We start from the raw sequence: 18,597 nt of genomic DNA on the forward strand, positions 1-18,597 counted from the left end.
GGAGGATAAAAGAATGTTAGGTATGTATTAAGTTATTTATACAAATAATAAAAATGGATATAACTAACTAATGAATAAAATGGCTTCATAACATCAGCTGCTTTTGAACTAAAGCACAAACCTACAACATTAAACAGGTGTTGAATTATGTCATAAATAGGCAAAAGGGACGCGGTGGCTCAGTGGGTTAGGACGCTGAGCTTGTCGATCTGAAGGTCGGCAGTTTGGCGGGTTGAATCCCGAGTGCCGTGTAGCAGAGTGAGCGCCTGTTACTCGTCCCAGCTTCTGCCAACCTAGCAGTTCGAAAGCACATAAAAATGCAAGTAGAAAAATAGGGACCACTGCGGTGGGAAGGTAACAGCGTTCCGTGCGCCTTTGGCGTCCAGTCATGCCGGCCACATGACCACGGAGACATCCTCGGACAAGCGCTGGATCTTCGGCTTTGAAATGGAGATGAGCACCGGCCCCTAGAGTCGGAAACGACTAGCATGCATGTGCGGGGGAACCTTTACCTTTACCTTAGGCATATATACTGATATTTCGACCCATGTTGGACAGTTTGGGAGAAATTCTATTGTCCATGTCCAGTTCACATGACTTGCTTTCTCTTTTTCATATATAGAGAAATATGTGGGAGAGACCAGTCTCCTACTGTCCTTTTAAAAGGGCTGTTGACCCTTATATGACACTTCAAAAAAATCTGCTCTATTTATCAGAACAGGGAGATTCAAAGAACTTCAGCAGTTATGGTTTACATTCCTTCTTGACTGTTTATCTACTTCTTTCTTTCTAGTCTGTCTGCTGCATCCTTAATGTCTTCATTCATTCTCTGATTCTTCCCTCATAAGTTTTGATTTAACCAGTTGAATAACTGAGAAACACCAAACTTTGCACCATAAATTTTAGCATATGCATAATTATTTGGAAAATCACCTTTGCTGAATGCTTAATGTTTTGACTCAAAGCCTCCATATATCTTAACTTTTTAATTTTATTTTGTTATGCTGTCTTTTGATTGAATTTCATATCTCAAGAACATCTGAAATAGATAAGCCCAGAAAGAGGAAGGAATGACCAGCCGTTATTTCTATCTACTTCCAGATAGAACTATGTCAGTTGCATAAGAATCTGATTAGGGTCAACACAGAAGTCTGTTGTAATCTAGACAAGCTCTTGCACAAATTTCCAAAGTATGTTTCCCCCCCTCCTGCAACAACCCTTTTGATTAGCCTTTCTGAGCTAGAGAGTTTTGACAATTGAACTCTATCATATGATGGGATGTGCTGGCTGAGAAAGACTCTTTTGTGCCATGCCATGCTGTTCTTGAGTGTGCTCCTCTCTGCAGGTTTAAGGAATTATGCCAAAAGGAAGGTGTAAGAAGGCCATTCCAGGACACAATGCCATTTACTATATTTATATTAGCAGTTAAATCAACCTTAACCTAAACCTGCTCCTGCATTCATGTACTCATCCACCTATGTCAATTTTAGCTTTCTCAGAACAATTATTATTTAAACAACAGCATACTAGGGAAGCTTTTGAAGAACCCAGAACAAGCTGAAGGCTAAAACATATGAAGAATGGTTGCAGGAATTGGGCATGTCTAGTCTAGTGAAGAGGGACGCGGTGGCTCAGTGGGTTAGGACGCTGAGCTTGTCGATCAGAAGGTCGGCAGTTTGGCAGGTCGAATCCCGAGTGCTGCATAACAGAGTGAGCGCCTGTTACTCGTCCCAGCTTCTGCCAACCTAGCAGTTCAAAAGCACATAAACATGCAAGTAGAAAAATAGGGACCACTACGGTGGGAAGGTAACAGCGTTCTGTGCACCTTTGGCATCCAGTCATGCTGGCCACATGACCATGGAGATGTCCTCGGACAAGTGCTGGCTCTTCGGCTTTGAAACGGAGATGAGCACCGGCCCCTAGAGTCGGAAACGACTAGCACGCATGTGCGGGGGAACCTTTACCTTTACCTTTACCTTTAGTCTAGTGAAAAGAAAGACTAGGGGGAGACATGATAGCAGTGTTCCAATATGTGAGGGCCTCCTACAAAGACAAAGGAGATCAAACTATTTTCCAAAGCTCCAGAAGGCAAGACAAGAAACAATGGATGGAAAGTAACCAAGGAGACAAGCAACCTAGAACTAAGGAGAAATTTCCTAATGGTGAGAGCAATAAACCAATGGAGTTGCTTGCCTCCAGAGGTTGTGGGTGCTCCATCATTGGAGGTTTTAAAGAGAGCCAGTTATCTGAAATGGTATAGGACCTCCTGCTCCAGCTGGTGGTTGACTAGAAAACCTGCAAGGTCCCTTCCAACTCTATTATTCTCTGTTTTATATTTCTAAGTTATGGGAGGACGCAGAAAATTCAGAAAATGTACAAAAGCAAATGTGGATTAAATTTTATTTATTCAGTTTGGAAAGCAATTTTTTACTACAGAATAAGCATATATTCAGCAATATATTTAACAGCAATCATAGTTTCTTCACAAGTTGGCTTTATCTGAGATTCAGGAAGAGCAAAACCATATCGGCCTTTGTCACGAAGTTCAAAGGTGAAGGAATATTTTATACCTTGGTCATAAGCCCAATCATCTGAGCCACCAGCAGCAGGATCTGTAAATAGTAAGGAATGGGAGGTAAATAGAAGCAGGTAAATAGAACTGATTTTCATAAATTTAATGTTTGGTATCAACTTGGCATCCTCTTGGATCTTCAGTAGCCATAATTTCCAGAACATATGTCTATGCTGGATGCCTACTATTCACCTGAAGAGTAAGACTGTATTTCTTCCAACATCATTATGCAGTGTATGAGACACACCAATGATTATATTTTCCACATTAATAGATAATTTTACCATGCTTGTTTCCTTTGTCTTTTTTTAATCAGTCATGGAATTTCATATTAAAGTTAATGAACTAAAACAGTATAGTTCTACTTGCTTTCATATATATCATAGTCAAGGCATTATATTATGAAAAATAGGAGAAATCTTTTTTGTAATACCTCTGCAAATCACATATACCGTAGTCATACAGTACTCAAGAGTCCTGATGTTTGAAAAGTGGGAGAATCCCTGTGTATATACACTGTCTGTAATGTTCTAATTACAAGTTTTTATGAACAATAATCTAATCCAGACATGTCAAACACAAGGCCCGGGGGCCAGATCCGGCCCGCGAAGTGGTTTCATGTGGCCCTTGAAGCCATCCTGGAAACAGTGAGGGAACGGTCCCCGCTGCCTTGGCCCTGGCCCAGAGACCCTCCTTCTGCCAGAGACCCCCAGATCTGTCCCACTCCTGCCCAGGCCCCCATAGGCACCCTTGATGCCAATGATGTAGAGCTGGCCATGCCCACCCAGTAGGCTATACGCACTTTAGCCACGCCCACCAAGTAGGCCACGCCCACCCAGGCCACACCCACCCGGCCCCTCAAGGGCAACCACAATGCTGATGTGGCCCTCAGTGAAATTGAGTTTGACACCCCTGATCTAATCATTACCATAGTTGTATTGCTATTAGTATAATACTTACAAATTGTTGCAGCTCCTGGACCATATGAATATTCGGTGCCATATAGTACTTTTAGTTCTCGAATGGCTTCTTTAGCAATAGAATTCTTTAGAAAAAAGATAAATTGTGGTAGACATTCAGATGTTTTGCTCAGAGTGGAAGCCAAGATGGGAAGAAGACTTATATTTTGGGAACTAGGTATCATATTTTTATTACCGCATTCAGTCCTTAATTCCAGAGCTTCAGAGAGAATGTCATACAATGAAGAAGCTTTGGCACTTCAAACATAAACTAATTAATTTTCACTTAGGTATTAGTTGCTTTGACAGAAAGTTTATCTCTGAAATTTTTATTGTCATGGCAATAACTATAATCCAAACAGGATATCAGCCATATTAATTAGTTATTTCCCATTGCAATAATAACTTGCAATCTAATATACCAATAGTCCTTGATTTACAACAGTTCATTTAGTGACTGTCCAAAGTTACAATCGCACTGAAAAAAGTTACTTATGACTGTTTTTCAACTAAACCAGATTGTTGGGGGCAACACGCTGATGTTGTAAATCACTCAGAGAGTGCTTGTAAAGCACTATGGAAAGGTATATAAGTCTAAGTGCTATCGCTATTGCTAAAGTTAAGTATTTAAAATTTTGCATAACAATATTCATTAATTAACAGAGAAAGTTAGAGCAGGGAGGTTTTGGTGCCGGAAGAAAGCAATTAGGAATTTTTTTTAGGTTTGGAAATTATTTCATCAGAATGGCCTGCATTTCTATAGAGAACTATGGATTTTATTTTTCTATTTTTAAACTTATAACCAGTTTTTATCCCTCTATGAATTTAAAGCATTATTGTTAAAGTACAAGGAGAGTTAAATTTGTTTTGATTTGCTGCGACTGATGGGCCATATAATGATCTAAACTGGAACCCAAGCCAAAGTCTGAGCACATTCTGAATCAAGCTTGCAATATTTTTGAGAAAAAAGGAGGTGATTAAATATACAGAGGTTTTAAGTAACCCAATATAAATGTTAAGAGAATGAGGTAGGAAAATCTGATTACAAAGATAAGGGAGGCAATTTACTTTTACAAAAAAATATACATGTAACATTGTGAAATAGAGGTTGATTTAGTACTTTTCAAGAAAAAAAGAGTAATATTAGACTATCAGTTATGGGCAATATGGATATATGTATGCATTTTTGTGTGCATGATGGATGCAGTAAAATAACTTGTGAAAAAAAACAGGGGAATGTATTTTTTATTAATCAAATTCTTCCTCCAAGAAGTCACCAGTGGTGAGATTCTAGCATGACTCTTGAGTTTCTTGTTCAGGGGATGTGTGTGTGCATGCATATGTCTGTGGAATGTTATCTTTGTTTATCCAATCAATAGGACTATTCTTTGGATTCTAGTCACTTTGCCAAAAATAATGTCATATATGTATGCATGCATATGTTTGTTATATGTATACAATGTATGTATGAATGAATGCATACTACAGTAGTATAATATGATTCATCATTCAGTTGAGAGCAACTGAAGATATATTGCAAATAGTATGAATTTTTGTTAGTGATTTCTTTTCTAAAGCAGCTGGCGCTTGGTGGAATTTACATTACACAAGTTATTCGTCTGCAATAAACAAGGATTACAGAAAGTGACACGATAATTAGTCAAGACAACTTTACCCAGTTTCTAATTTTTCCAGTGCTAAGTTCATTCCACTCTTTTTGCATCAACAGTACCCAAAATCTGTACTCAGTTTTATCTGCAATTTTCCTCCTTTTTTTTTTGGATTTTTGCAAATGCTGTCCCAAATTTAATTTCCCTTAAATTTTATCTTTGTGTGTCTGTGTGTATATTTGCTCATTTTGTGTTAACATATGCTTTTCTTATTCATACTCCATTGCAACTTACTTCACAGAATTAAGAAAATATTAACTGAATCCCCAATTGGTTTGGAAAAAAACAAACTGGGTCAGGTTATATTATACCATGGAACCAAAGAAATAGTTTAAGAAGAAATATAACTAGTGGTGAGCATAGGCATTCACAGGGAGTAAATGAGGGGAAATAAGAAAATGGAAATAAGGAATAAGGAAATAAGAAATAGATGTGTGACAAAGACTTGTCTTTTAATATACTTTTGTGCAATGTCACACATTTTATCATTTGGGCATGAACATGGTTAAGGGTGGATGTTTATGTTTCTGGATTCCATTATTTAAAAATGTTGAATTAAGCCCAGGGATTTCGTTTTTCCTTTAAAAAGTTATTCATGGGACCCCGAAACCTGAAAAACTGTAGCAAGTGATGTGAATCCAAATTGTACGTTTACAGGCTTTATTCAGGCCTTCAGAAAAACTCATGGAAAGTGTAAATAGGGAGAGAAGATGAAGACTTCATCACTCCATCTCCATTCATTCAATAAACATTTGTCACTCTCAGAAATATAAAGGTGTGAAACCAAGTTCTAAAAGATTAGTACAGAAGGGGATATTTTTAAAGAGACATGTCAGACTGTGGTTGGAGCACTTATTTTATCATACGTCTGCCAGTTTTCTTTATCATATTTCATGTTAGAACAGAAATGAAATAAGATAACATTCTGATAAAAAGTATTATCATTACAGGCTAATCTTAACCGATCTGGTTAAGAACATTATGGGAACAAAATCACCAAACATATTTCCTCTTTCCCATACTAAAGTTAGATCACTAAAATAACACAAATTCTATGAGAATCTGAATGCTGTTTAAACCAGGGACAAGAGAATTCTATTGTAATCTATCAATTTTATATTATTGGATTTCGGTTAAATATTGCTTTGTTAAATTAAAGGCAAAAAGAGGGGCAAATGGATCTACCCTTTGAATAATACTTGTTAAAACATTGTGGTTTATGGACAAAAATGTATATAATCTAGCATAACACCATCAAATAAAAATTGTCCAAAATGTCCAGAGCAAAACTATTAATCTGTTCTTACTTTCTCTCTCTGGCCCAAATCTTGATATTTCCACTTGGGAAATATTATGAATCTGTCTGAATTCACACAGTACATGACCATTCTGGCAACTGAAAATTAAAATCCTCTCAATTTTTGAAATACCTTATTTGTCATAATGTATTTTAGGGCCAGATACTTTTACTTTTCAAATATTCCTAACTAAAGAACTAAAGAAATATTAAAATGTTCAAAAAATTCTATTGTATAATGTTCTAAGGCACTTAGTTTAGGAATTATCTTGGACAAGGAATACATATCTATTGTTATTCCTGTGCATCAACAAAGAAAGCAAAAATGGTGTATTAAATGGCATTGTCAAGATTCCGACTTGATAAATTACTATAATGCCAAAAGCAAACTACATTATGTTTAGTGTGTTGCATAATCCAATCTAGAATCTCATTCCCAACTAATAACCTTATATGTTCCTGGCCAAACCTCATTTTTGGAGATGAGCACTTCCCCCTAGGGTTGGCAATGACACGAGCAGAATAAAATCTACAGGTACTGCTTAACCTCCCTTTGCTAAAATCCGGTTCTTGAATCTGAATTCTATCTTTGGACTTTGATTTTGTTTGATACCTCACCTTCTTTCTTATTTTAACCATGTATGAAATCTGTTGTGTTTCTGCATTACTGTCGAACCAATGGTTGCTTCTTCAGCAGTTTAAATAGTCTATGCAGGTCAGCCTCACATAGAGTGTCTTGTCAGAGTTAGTAGTTAATTTTTGTCCCTTGACAGGAAAGTGGTTTTTGTCTATTGATATTAACTTTTAAAATTAAGTTAAAAATGAATATAATGTAAAAGAAGAACTTCGTATGAAAAAATACTATTTGTTCAGAAGAAAAGGGAAATGAAATAAACTCTTTAGTACGTCTGTGATAGAAAATATACTCTCAGGCCATTTCTGGGTCAATGTTTAATTAGTTTAATTAGGACTAATTAAACAGTACATTATTTTGGAATTGACTTGCCTGTGTCTTCACTGCCTCCCCTTTGTTTTTAAACAAGGTGAGAATGTGTGGAGATACACTAGTAATAGGCAAAGAAAGTTATCTGAAAACAAAATTGAGAAATATATGCCTAGATAACCACTCCTGTTCTAAGAAAGTATTTTCCATATCATTCAAGATACATCCAAACACCTGTTGTAAATTTAAGACTAGTCCTTTATAGTCAAAGCAATCTGTCTTGATTGAAGTGAGAAGGAGACTTCATATCCCTTGGACCCTGGTTTAAAGTTTCCATTTAATCATTCAAAGGAATAGAGGTATGGTGGGAAGAAGGCAAATTGCCTGTCTGGAAAAATAGAGATGTGGCAACCTAAGCGTTATAAAAATTAAACTAAGGTGCTGAAAAGTTTGAGACAAGTTGGAAAGTGAGGGAGAGCATGGTTCACTGGAACTCAGCTAACAAGACTGTCCTCTATGAAAAGAAGACAAGTGAACTTTGTCCTTTAAATGAGCAAATTCGGTATAAGAAGGACATGGCTTTATTATTTATTTATTTATGATTGGGACTCAGGGCGGCTAACAACAATAAAACACAATAATACAAATGTTAAAAAAAAGTTTAAACTAACAAGCCCCAGTGATAAAATATTAAAAACATTTTCTTTTTAAAAACCCCTATCATCAGTCCAGGTCAGCCTGATGGAAAAGAAATGTTTTGAGGTCGCGACGAAAGGACCGGAGATCCGGGGCCATCCGGAGCTCAAGGGGAAGCTGATTCCACAGGGCTGGCGCTCCCACAGAGAAGGCCCTCCCCCTGGGGGTCGCCAGCCGACATTGTCTAGCCGACGGCACCCTGAGGAGGCCCTCCCTGTGTGAGCGCACCAGGCGATGGGAGGTCGTTCCTGGCAGCAGACGGTCCTGCAAATATCCCGAGCCTAAGCTATGTAGGGCTTTATAGGTAAGAACCAGCACCTTAAATCTCACCCGGAGGGCAACTGGTAACCAATGCAGCTCACGCAGGAGGGGTGTAATATGGGAGTATTGGCATACTCCCATCACAACCCAAGCAGCCGCATTCTGCACCAGCTGGTGCCTCCGGGGGGTCTTCAAGGGCAGCCCCATGTAGAGAGCATTGCAGTAATCTATACAGGAGGTAACGAGCACATGAGTGACTGTACGTAGAGCATCTCAGTCCAGATAGGGGCGCAACTGGTGCACCAGGTGAACCTGAGCAAAAGCCCCCCTGGCCACAACTCCTATATGATGTTCAAAACTGAGTTGTGTATCCAGGAGGACGCCTAAGTTGTGCGCCCTATCAATGGGAGGTAACACCTCTCCTCCCATAACCAAAGATGGAACCTCTTGGACTAAACGAGATGCCGGTACATAAAGCCACTCAGTCTTGGCCGGGTTGAGCCGGAGCCTGTTCTTCCCCATCCAGATTCATACCACTTCCAGGCAGCGGGACATCACGTCGAGGGCATCACTGGGTTGGTTCGGGGTAGAGATGAAAAGCTGGGTATCATCAGCATATTGATGATACCTCACCCCGAAACCACGGATGATCTCACCCAGTGGCTTCATATAGATGTTGAACAGGAGGGGAGAGAGGACCAACCCCTGGGGCACCCCTTGGGCTTTGGGATATATCATAGTTGACATGCAGATTTGAGGGTTAATGAATGAATTCTGTTCCTCTATATTTTGTAAAAAAAAGTCCAAGTCTTAATTCTAATAGATTATGTTTCTTTCATAATTCATATAACTCAATTCATATATACCTTGTTTAATTTAATGATCTCTGGAGGGCTCGGGACAGGGGATATTCCTCTGTTCTAGTCCTATTAGACCTCTCGGCGGCTTTCGATACCATCGACCATGGTATCTCGGCGGCTTTCGATACCATCGACCATGGTATCTTGCTGCGGCGTCTCAGGGGACTGGGAGTGGGAGGCACAGTCTTACAGTGGTTCTCCTCCTATCTCCAGGGACGTTCGCAGTCGGTGTTGGCAGGAGGGCAGAGGTCGACCGCGAGGTCTCTCGTTTGTGGAGTTCCTCAGGGGTCGGTCCTCTCGCCTCTCCTGTTCAACATCTACATGAAACCGCTGGGTGAGATCATTCGTGGTTTTGGAGTTGGGTATCATCAGTACGCGGATGATACCCAACTTTTCTTTTCGACCCCAAACCACCCCAGTGATGCCCTCAACGTGATGTCCCGTTGCCTGGAGGCGGTTCGGGTCTGGATGGGGAGGAACAGACTTCAACTCAACCCCGACAAGACTGAGTGGCTTTGCATATCTTCATCCCGGGTCTATTCGGACATTCCACCTCTTGCTATGGGGGGTGAACTATTACCCCCCATAGATAGGGCTCGCAACTTGGGAGTCCTCCTAGATTCACGGCTCACCTTGGAAGACCATATAGGAGCTGTGACTAGGGGGGCTTTCGCCCAGGTTCGCCTGGTGCGCCAGTTGCGGCCCTATCTTAGCCGGGATGATTTATGCACGGTCACTCATGCGCTCGTGGCCTCTCGTCTGGACTACTGCAATGCTCTCTACATGGGGCTGCCCTTGAGGACCACCCGGAAGCTCCAACTGGTACAGAATGCAGCCGCGAGAGTTGTGTTGGGAGTCTCCCGATACTCCCACGTTACACCTTTGCTCCGTGAGCTGCATTGGTTGCCAGTTGCCTTCCGGGTGAGATTCAAGGTACTGGTAATGGTGTTCAAAGCCCTTCATGGCATGGGGCCGGAGTACCTTAGGGAACATCTGCTGCCGGCATCAAGCTCCCTGCGCCCTGTGCGTTCCCACAGAGAGGGCCTCCTCAGGGTGCCACCGATCAGAGAATGTCGATTGGTGGCGCCCAGGGGGAGATCCTTCTCTGTGGGCGCTCCGGAGCTGTGGAATCAGTTGCCGGTAGAGCTCCGGATGGCGCCCGATCTTCGCTCCTTTCGTCGCGATCTCAAGACGTTTTTGTTTGTACAAGCCGGCCTAGCCTGATGGGGATTGGTGGGGTTTTTATTTTTTTGTATTCTTAATTTTATTTTTGGGGTTTTATTATTGTATTAATTGTTTTAACTTGGGCAATTATTTAATCTCTTTTTAATGTTTGTACTTTGTATTTGACTTTTGCCCTGTGAACCGCCCTGAGTCCTCAGGGAGAAGGGCGGTATATAAATATTATTAAATTAAATTAAATTAAATTAATTAAAACAGTTTTTTAAAATTGCATTTTTTAACTCAAGGGGGCAGACATTTGTTCTAAGATGATTCAGCAATAGACAGGAAACAAATATATTGCAAAACTGAATAATCTCAAATTGCAGCCCAAGATAAATTATTTGCTGAAAGGTTCACAACTAATACAACTTTCAACTTTATCGTCACCGAATTCTACTTACCAGTTTTACATTGTTTGATGTTAGGTCATAAGTATAAGAGTATGGATAAAGGAGCATCTGGGAATAAGAATGAATGGTCAAGTAAGCCTTGATAGTTGAACGGTTTCTTCGAATGAAGTCAGCCAAAGCTTTGGTCTCTTTTTCTGATTCAGGTTTACTACCACAATAGGTTTCACTACAGGGATTTCTTGAAGCACCAACAGCTGAATGAAGTGGGCGGAAAAATTAGACATGATAGGTTGGTCTAAAAGGCAGAAAAAGTGTGCCTTTCTGGCTTCCTAATGATTTTATGTTTTTTAATTTTCAATTTTAACTTACTATGTAAGTATCATTGAGCAGGCTAATAACAGGATGAAACATTTGCATAGCATTTTACAATTTTCAAAACCTTTTATATATCTGTTAGTCTATCAATGACTGGATTCACACATTATACTAAGTCATGGTTGTTTTAGCTATGAGTTGTTGCAAGCTATAATGGCTGGTTGTGAAGAGCATGCAAACAAATATTACAACTCAGTGTGAAGTAGATGGAAATAGATGGAGGAAGGGTGAGAGATAATGGTCTGCACAAGGACATGTCATGCTATCAAGGCAGAAGGAAGATTCAGACTGAGAATGACATGATCTTTTTAGCCACTATACATTATGCTAGGTCTCAAGTAATAGTATGACTGGTTACTTTTAAAAGTAGCTTTGAAAGTAATATTTTATCATGCTTTCCTGTTCACTACTTCATCACTCTGAATATCACCTCCACAATTTTCTTTCTCACAACCAAACATGCTTTCTTTCATCTACTTCTCCAATCAATCTCATTGTTCAAAACTATTTGGAAAAAACTGGCACTGAAGTAGTGCAGTTAACTAACTGTGCAATTAGTTTTTCAGAGATGACCAAATAGATGTAAGAAAATGGATGGAGGCTATTGTTATTACAAAATAATATCTCCGTGTGACAGGATACGTGAATTGTGAAGTGGGCTATATAAATTATGGGCTTACTTCCACTGAGACACCCAACTGTTTAGAGCACATTAAAAAGGGATTATATAGAGATACTAATATATATTCATTTAACCCATAAATGTGAGGGGCTATTTTGATCTAATCAAAATCCTGCTTCTGCACAAGAAAGAGTTTGATATGTTCCCTAATTAGCATCTATATGCAATGAAAATGTGGACATTGAATGGAACACTACCCTGCATAATTCTGCATCTCCTCACACTGTCTGCTATAATTCACAATGTTTTTCAGTTTGTCTGACAAGCAATTCTTAGAAATAGGCATCTACTTTAGAGAAAAAATGGCTCAGTAGTTTAAAATATTTTATTCATTGATTTCTTCCCATCTCCCATGTATATAATAGCAGGAGAAAGAATTATATTCTCCAAGTTTTATTGTTGTCTAATGTTACCTATCATCACTGCTCTGACCTTATAGCTAAAAAATGAGATTACATCTCTCTCTCTCTCTCTCTCTCTCTCTCTCTCTCTCTCTCTCTCTCTCTCTCTCTCTCTCTCTCTCTCTCTCTCTCTCTCTCGGAATATATAAAAATATATATTAAAACAATTTGAAATGTCAGGAAATGTGAGGAAATTGGAGCCTGCCAGAGTAGATCATGTGCATTTAATCAGCTTGGTGCCCTTTGATGTCAAGATCACATAAAAACATTAATCTCAGGTTTTGGCCTACTTCCTGTTTAATATTTCTATAAGTTGCAAGATATGAAGATGGCAACAACTCTGGAGAGTGTCAGTTAGTGAAGCTGGCATACAGCATTGTGGAATATACTGCATATATTTTACCAGGCAGTATTTCTTGAGGCTGTGGCAGTGATTTGAGGAAGATGTATTGAAATTCGTTGGAGTGCCTATAGTGTAGTGATTCCTTGGTATTCAACTGCTTTGAAACTCATCAAATTTAATATTCAACTCATTTTGACATGAAAATTTTGCCCTGGTATTCATTGTTTGTTTGGTACTCGACACACAAGCTAGAACTTGTCAGTGTTGGCTCCCTTGTGACTCACTACATTATTCCTTGTTTGGTACCCATCATTTTTGGTACTCATTGTGCCTCCTGAAACCAATTAATAATGGGTACTGAGGTACTATTGTACTACGTTTTGAATTTTTAAAGCAGCTATGTCTTGTTACAAGTTCAAGGCCACTTTGGAAACTGCTTCCAGCTCTCTCCACATGAGTGTAACTGCATAGTTATTTGGCTTTGTGAAGCTGTACCCAGCAGTTGTTTTTATAATTCCAAAAGCAGAAATTAGTATCTGCTCCTGTGCATTTTGAAGGAGCTCTCTTAAGAGATTTGCAAAGCTTATTTAACAAGACTTTACCCTAGGACAATATTTTTTGTGTTAATATATGCAAGTGAATATTTTATTTTGCTCTTCCACATCACTCCTAGTGTGAATATGCTTCATGTAAAAACTAACAAAAAATACTTTGCTCATTATTTTCTAGAAATATGTTATTTATGTGGGAGGAGTCAGGCTAATTCAAAGTATATTGCACACAGCATTATATGGACTCAGATTTTATTTTATTTGTATATATATATATTGTTCTCTGAAAAGAGGAAAGTTTTTTTTTTGCCTCTTGCTGACAGAGAGAAAAACCATGCAACTTATGTGGAATAGAGTTCAGTTCTAAACCACAAACTACTTCCTTCTTAGAGATGTTTAAAATTCCTCTACAATATATTTTAGTATTTCAGTATATTTCCAGAGAAGAATTTGATCTTATTTTCTTTGAAAACCTATGTCTGGACATTCAATTGGTCAAGTGTTGTTTATTTTCGTAGCACTGCATTAAGAATTTTGAACTCAACTAGAGTTGATGTTTGTAAACTTTAAGAATTCATCATGATCAACATAGGATTGGAGCATAGATTTTCCTTCTTAGGGTACAGGATACTTACTGCACCATGCAGCATCAAAATTTCTGTTGGGATCAGTACCAATGCATGTACTACCAGCATTTACAGAACGAGTCTTCCTCCACATGCGACTCTGAAATGGAACAGATTTGTGAATGTACCTTTTGAAAAATAATTGATACAATAATTATGACCTGCTTATTGTGTATTATTTACCTTTGTCCAAGAATAGACGTAACCATCAATATTCAAGACAGGCAAGACATAGAAGTCTAACTTATTCAGAAGCTCAGTCATAATGGTTTCTTTTCCATAGGTTCGAACAGCCTACATACAAACCACAGAGACAGGTGATAAGGATAATCTAAATGACTGGCCTGATGTCATTTTCATTTGCATGATTACCAAATAATATTACATGTTTTGGCACAGGAATAGGGATATGAAGAAAAATATTGAAAGAAGCAAGAACAGCAGCATGAATCAAGAGCACTAATTCTAATTTCAGCTGCTTGTCAATTATCGTCAGTTTGGTAATACTGACACCAATTGCTAAATGAATATAGACATTGGAGAAAATTCATAAAGAGTCATAGAATTTATATTGTTTAGAAATTAGGATGTCACTGAAAGAGATCCTTTTAGTATTCTGTGACTACCTATCTGCAATATTAATTGATAGATTAGGGTTCTAAATATGAAAAATTAATTTGTTATAATGATATCTGTGATTATTTTAGAAATTCTATAGCTTTCCCCATTAATCAAAATATATAACAGTAAATATGTTAAATGTTTAATAGATGACAATAATGGAGTCTCTGATTAGATCTGATAACTGTAATATTGTAAATAAGGAAAAATTTTGCTTTCTGTTGCAATACTGGAAGGGATAAGGAAAGATGAATCTGAATAGCAAATACATTAATATGATTTTAACTTTTCAAACTGCTTCTCCACATTTTAAAGGTCACAAAAAGAATTTGTATCCTGCCACCATGGCAAATCTGTCAATGCTCCTGTTTACGTTCTGTACTTTATTCGGTTAAAAAAGTGTAGCTCTAGCAGCTCATGCAAAGCGTTAAAACAGCGGAAAAAGGAAGTTAGAGTGAACTTTTTCAGAGCACAACAGAATGCTCCTGATTAACTGATTTCTGTGAAATGGCACAAGAGATTACATCCCCAAATGATCCTGGGAGTACATGAAATTATAATACAATCTTTAGGATTGCCACAGCACAGAAAAGGACAGGTTTGGGTAAGAGTTAGGATTTCCTTATTCTATTTGCAAGGCATTAACCCCAAATATTACAAATTTGGGCATAAAAAGATAGAATGTGGTGTAGTGGTAAAGATGGACTAGTATTGGGGAAACCCATGTGTTGGTCCTTTAGCTGTTGAAGTTCCACTCAACTCTCTTAACCCAACCTTATTATAGGGCAGTTGTGGGGAAAAAGTGGAAGAGAAGATGCTATGTACCCGACCTTGAGCATTTAAAAGAAAAGCAGGAATAACAACAATAATCAAAACTTTTTCTGTGCCTTCATAAAAGACTATGGTCAACTCTTGCATTGATTCAGATCCAGAAAGCTGAAGGCTACATATTTCTCTAGACAAAGTGCTGCAGATCTGAGGAAACAGAGAAATCCAATCCATAATGCTCTCATGTTGCTAGGCTTTCGTGTACCAGATTTTTTAAGTCCATGTCTTCTGAAATAAATATCCACAAAAGTGAACTCAAGTACTGAGTATCACCAGAATTGAAAGACAAAATTTTCAGCATGCTTAGGCAATGTTAAGATTCTTAAAAAACCCCAACAACCTAAGAAACCAATAAATAGTGATATTAAAAACCAGCTATGACATCAAAAATAGAAGAAGCTGCAACTTAACTCTTTTGACATACTCTGGAGAACGTGCAGCTTCTTTAAACTTCTCTTAGAAGTGTACATTAATTATTAGATACATTTTATATGGCACAGTCTGCTCATTATATTTTAATTATAATCTAATGATATCTTTTTACAAGACCTCCCCAATTTGTTATTCCAACCCTAACATTTTGTTTAATTGCAATGGATTTTCTCTTAATAGTGAATAGAATTTTGCAAAGGGGTAATCAGGATTTTTTTTTTGCAATAGCAAACTCCAGTGTCATGTTCACAGTGTAATTATGCTTCAAAATGCAAACTGGAAATCAAATGAAAAATCAAAGTAGAGGGCTATTTTATAGGAAAGACAGCAAATTTGGAATAACAATGAGAATATGTTGTGGAATTGTAAATAATTTTTCTTTAATTTTACAATCCCACCCAATTCTATTTTCAGCTGAGTCAATAATTTCTGCCAATGATATTTTGTCACCAACCTCTCGTACAAACCACTGGCAAAAAGCAGGTGAAATCCATTCTCTGGCATGGAAGCCGCAGTCTATAAAGATAGCTTTTTTATTTACACCAGGCTTTCCAACCTATACAAGAAAATGAATGAAAGAAAGAATTGGATACAAATTGTTAATGGTCTTCATATAGCATAGTACAAATAATATTACATAGTGCAAATACTCAGAATAACAGAGTTGGAAGGGAGTTTTGAGGTCTTTTAGTCCAATCCCCTGTTCAGGCAGGAAACCCCATACCATTTTAGACAAATGGTTGCCCAATCTCTTCTTAAAAATTTCTAATAGTTTTTAAAACAACTTTGAAACGTTTAAAAGAAAACATTTATTTGTTTAGTAAGAAATGAATATGTTGCTTGTCCCCTCAACAGTTCTTAAGTGTTTACAAAAACACAGTAAAAATATCCATGAAATCAGTATTAACAGAATAACAGATATAAAACATAAATGACAACTAAAACCAGAGTTGCTTTCCATTATTACTTGAGTTCATATGGAAAGAGGCCGCCTCCTTTTCCTCCCCCCCCCCCGTGTTTGGATGGAACCTATGTCTTAGTATTTTTCATCATCCCTACAAACCACCATATTTTATCCTTGGTGATTATGGTGTATTTTTAGAGTCTGGCTACCTGCAGCATATTGCTTTTATATAATTCTGCCTCTTACATAAATAGTAATATATAAAATATCCAGATGCAAAGGAAGACAGAGCTTCCTTATCTTTAAATGTAGTTCACAAGAGGGATGTTTATTGTGCAGAAGTATGACAGGCTCCATCTGGTGAATTTCCCAACCATTAAAGGAACAAGGAATTGGTTTCTTTCCCAGCTAAACTTTCTAGTCATGCAGTTTCTGTCCAAGTTAAGATTTAAAAAAAATGTTACAAAACTCAGAAGTCAGTTCATATGCAAAAGCCTCATGTTCATATTTATGTACTCAGACTGGACCACAGTGTTAAATTTTAGCAAATTAAACCTCGGATCACAGAACACTAGAAAGCAAATGTGCAACATTAGCTCATTGGCTGGAGAAAATAAAAAGCAAGAGCTTTGAAATCTGGTCAGCATTTCTTATACAAGTACAGAATAGTGGTACCTTGCTACTCATCATTAATTTGTTTCAGGAAGTGTAATGAGTGTCAAAAACGTAAGTACGAAACAAATTTTTCCCATAAGAAATAATGTAGTGAGTCACAAGGCATTTGACACTGACAAGTTCTAGCTTGTGTGTCGAGTACCAAACAAATGATGAGTACTGGGACAAAAATTTTAAGTCAAAATGCATTGTGTACCAAATTCAATGAGTTTCAGAGCAGTTGTTTATATTAACAAAGTTTTTCGTTACATATCTTTGGCTAGACTAGTGTCTTTCTGTGTTGAAACATTGACTATGAAGATCTCTCTCTCTCTCTCTCTCCAATATTTTCTTTTTTGTAATTTTTAATGATTTAATTGAAATATTGCAAAATAATAATAAAATACAAATTCACTGTTATTGTTTGTTGGAATGCATTAAGGACAATTTAGGGGTGTGAGATGGATTAAAAAGCCTCCCAGAGTTGCTTGAGTAAGATGGGTGGCTTATAAAATTTATAAACAAACAAAAATGTTAAATAAATACAGGTTTGACTTGAAACAGATAGCAGCAACTAAAATCTCAAACTTGAGCTTCTGTTCAGACCTTCAGACAGCAGAGGAATATTATCAATCCAAACACTTATTGAATAGCACAGAGCAGACACAGATGTCAGTGAACCCAATAGGTACTCTGCCCCCTTATGGCATAACTAATTAAACTCAGAGTACCAAAACATAGAAGTCACTTTACTTTGGCATGATGTCATGCTCTCCTTTTAGCTATACCTGAAAGCCAATGCTGGACACACAGAAGCAACAGGGCATATCCTTCTCCAGTGTCTGTACTATAGAAACATTCATGTCAACCTCATCTCACCATAACTTCATAAATACCCAGGATGGACAGGACAATTTTATATCACCCTGTGGTTTCAGACATCAACACTTGTCTAACATACAATATTGCCAGATTCTGTAGAACAGCACTCAAAATTTGTTGGATGAGCTTTTCTATAAACTAGATTTAATAAGCATCCAGTTCAGCATGGTAGAGTGTTTTGTTACTTGATAGTCTTCCACATACTAGCCTTTATGTTTTCCTACATCCATGTAGTGGTCCTACTGCTTCTTTTACTATCTATCTATCTATCTATCTATCTATCTATCTATCTATCTATCTATCTATCTATCTATCTATCATCTATCTATCTATCTATCTATCTATCTATCTATCTATCTATCTATCTATCTATCTATCAATCTATCTCATCTAATTTTTAATTATATACATTTTATATCTTCTAGCTTTTCATAATCTTTAAATAGTTTTATTTCTATATATCTAT

General features: G+C 37.6%; 1 protein-coding gene across 1 annotated transcript in view; it reads right to left on the minus strand.

Annotated features, from left to right (window-relative positions):
• Positions 1-2,430: 2,430 nt before the first annotated feature.
• The window catches only part of LOC308668532 (carboxypeptidase B-like), a gene marked incomplete at both ends in the record, with an annotated part of 29,039 nt that continues 12,872 nt past the window's right edge, over positions 2,431-18,597 (minus strand). The window contains 6 exons of the mRNA XM_081328534.1: positions 2,431-2,612; positions 3,533-3,617; positions 10,884-11,086; positions 13,820-13,910; positions 13,994-14,104; positions 16,146-16,247. Coding sequence (XP_081184660.1) covers positions 2,431-2,612; positions 3,533-3,617; positions 10,884-11,086; positions 13,820-13,910; positions 13,994-14,104; positions 16,146-16,247 — 774 coding nt within the window. The remainder of the gene's footprint in view (positions 2,613-3,532; positions 3,618-10,883; positions 11,087-13,819; positions 13,911-13,993; positions 14,105-16,145; positions 16,248-18,597) is intronic.

The sequence above is a fragment of the Vipera berus genome, assembly GCF_964194415.1.
Source record: "Vipera berus genome assembly, chromosome: 5".
Lineage (NCBI taxonomy): Eukaryota > Metazoa > Chordata > Lepidosauria > Squamata > Viperidae > Vipera > Vipera berus.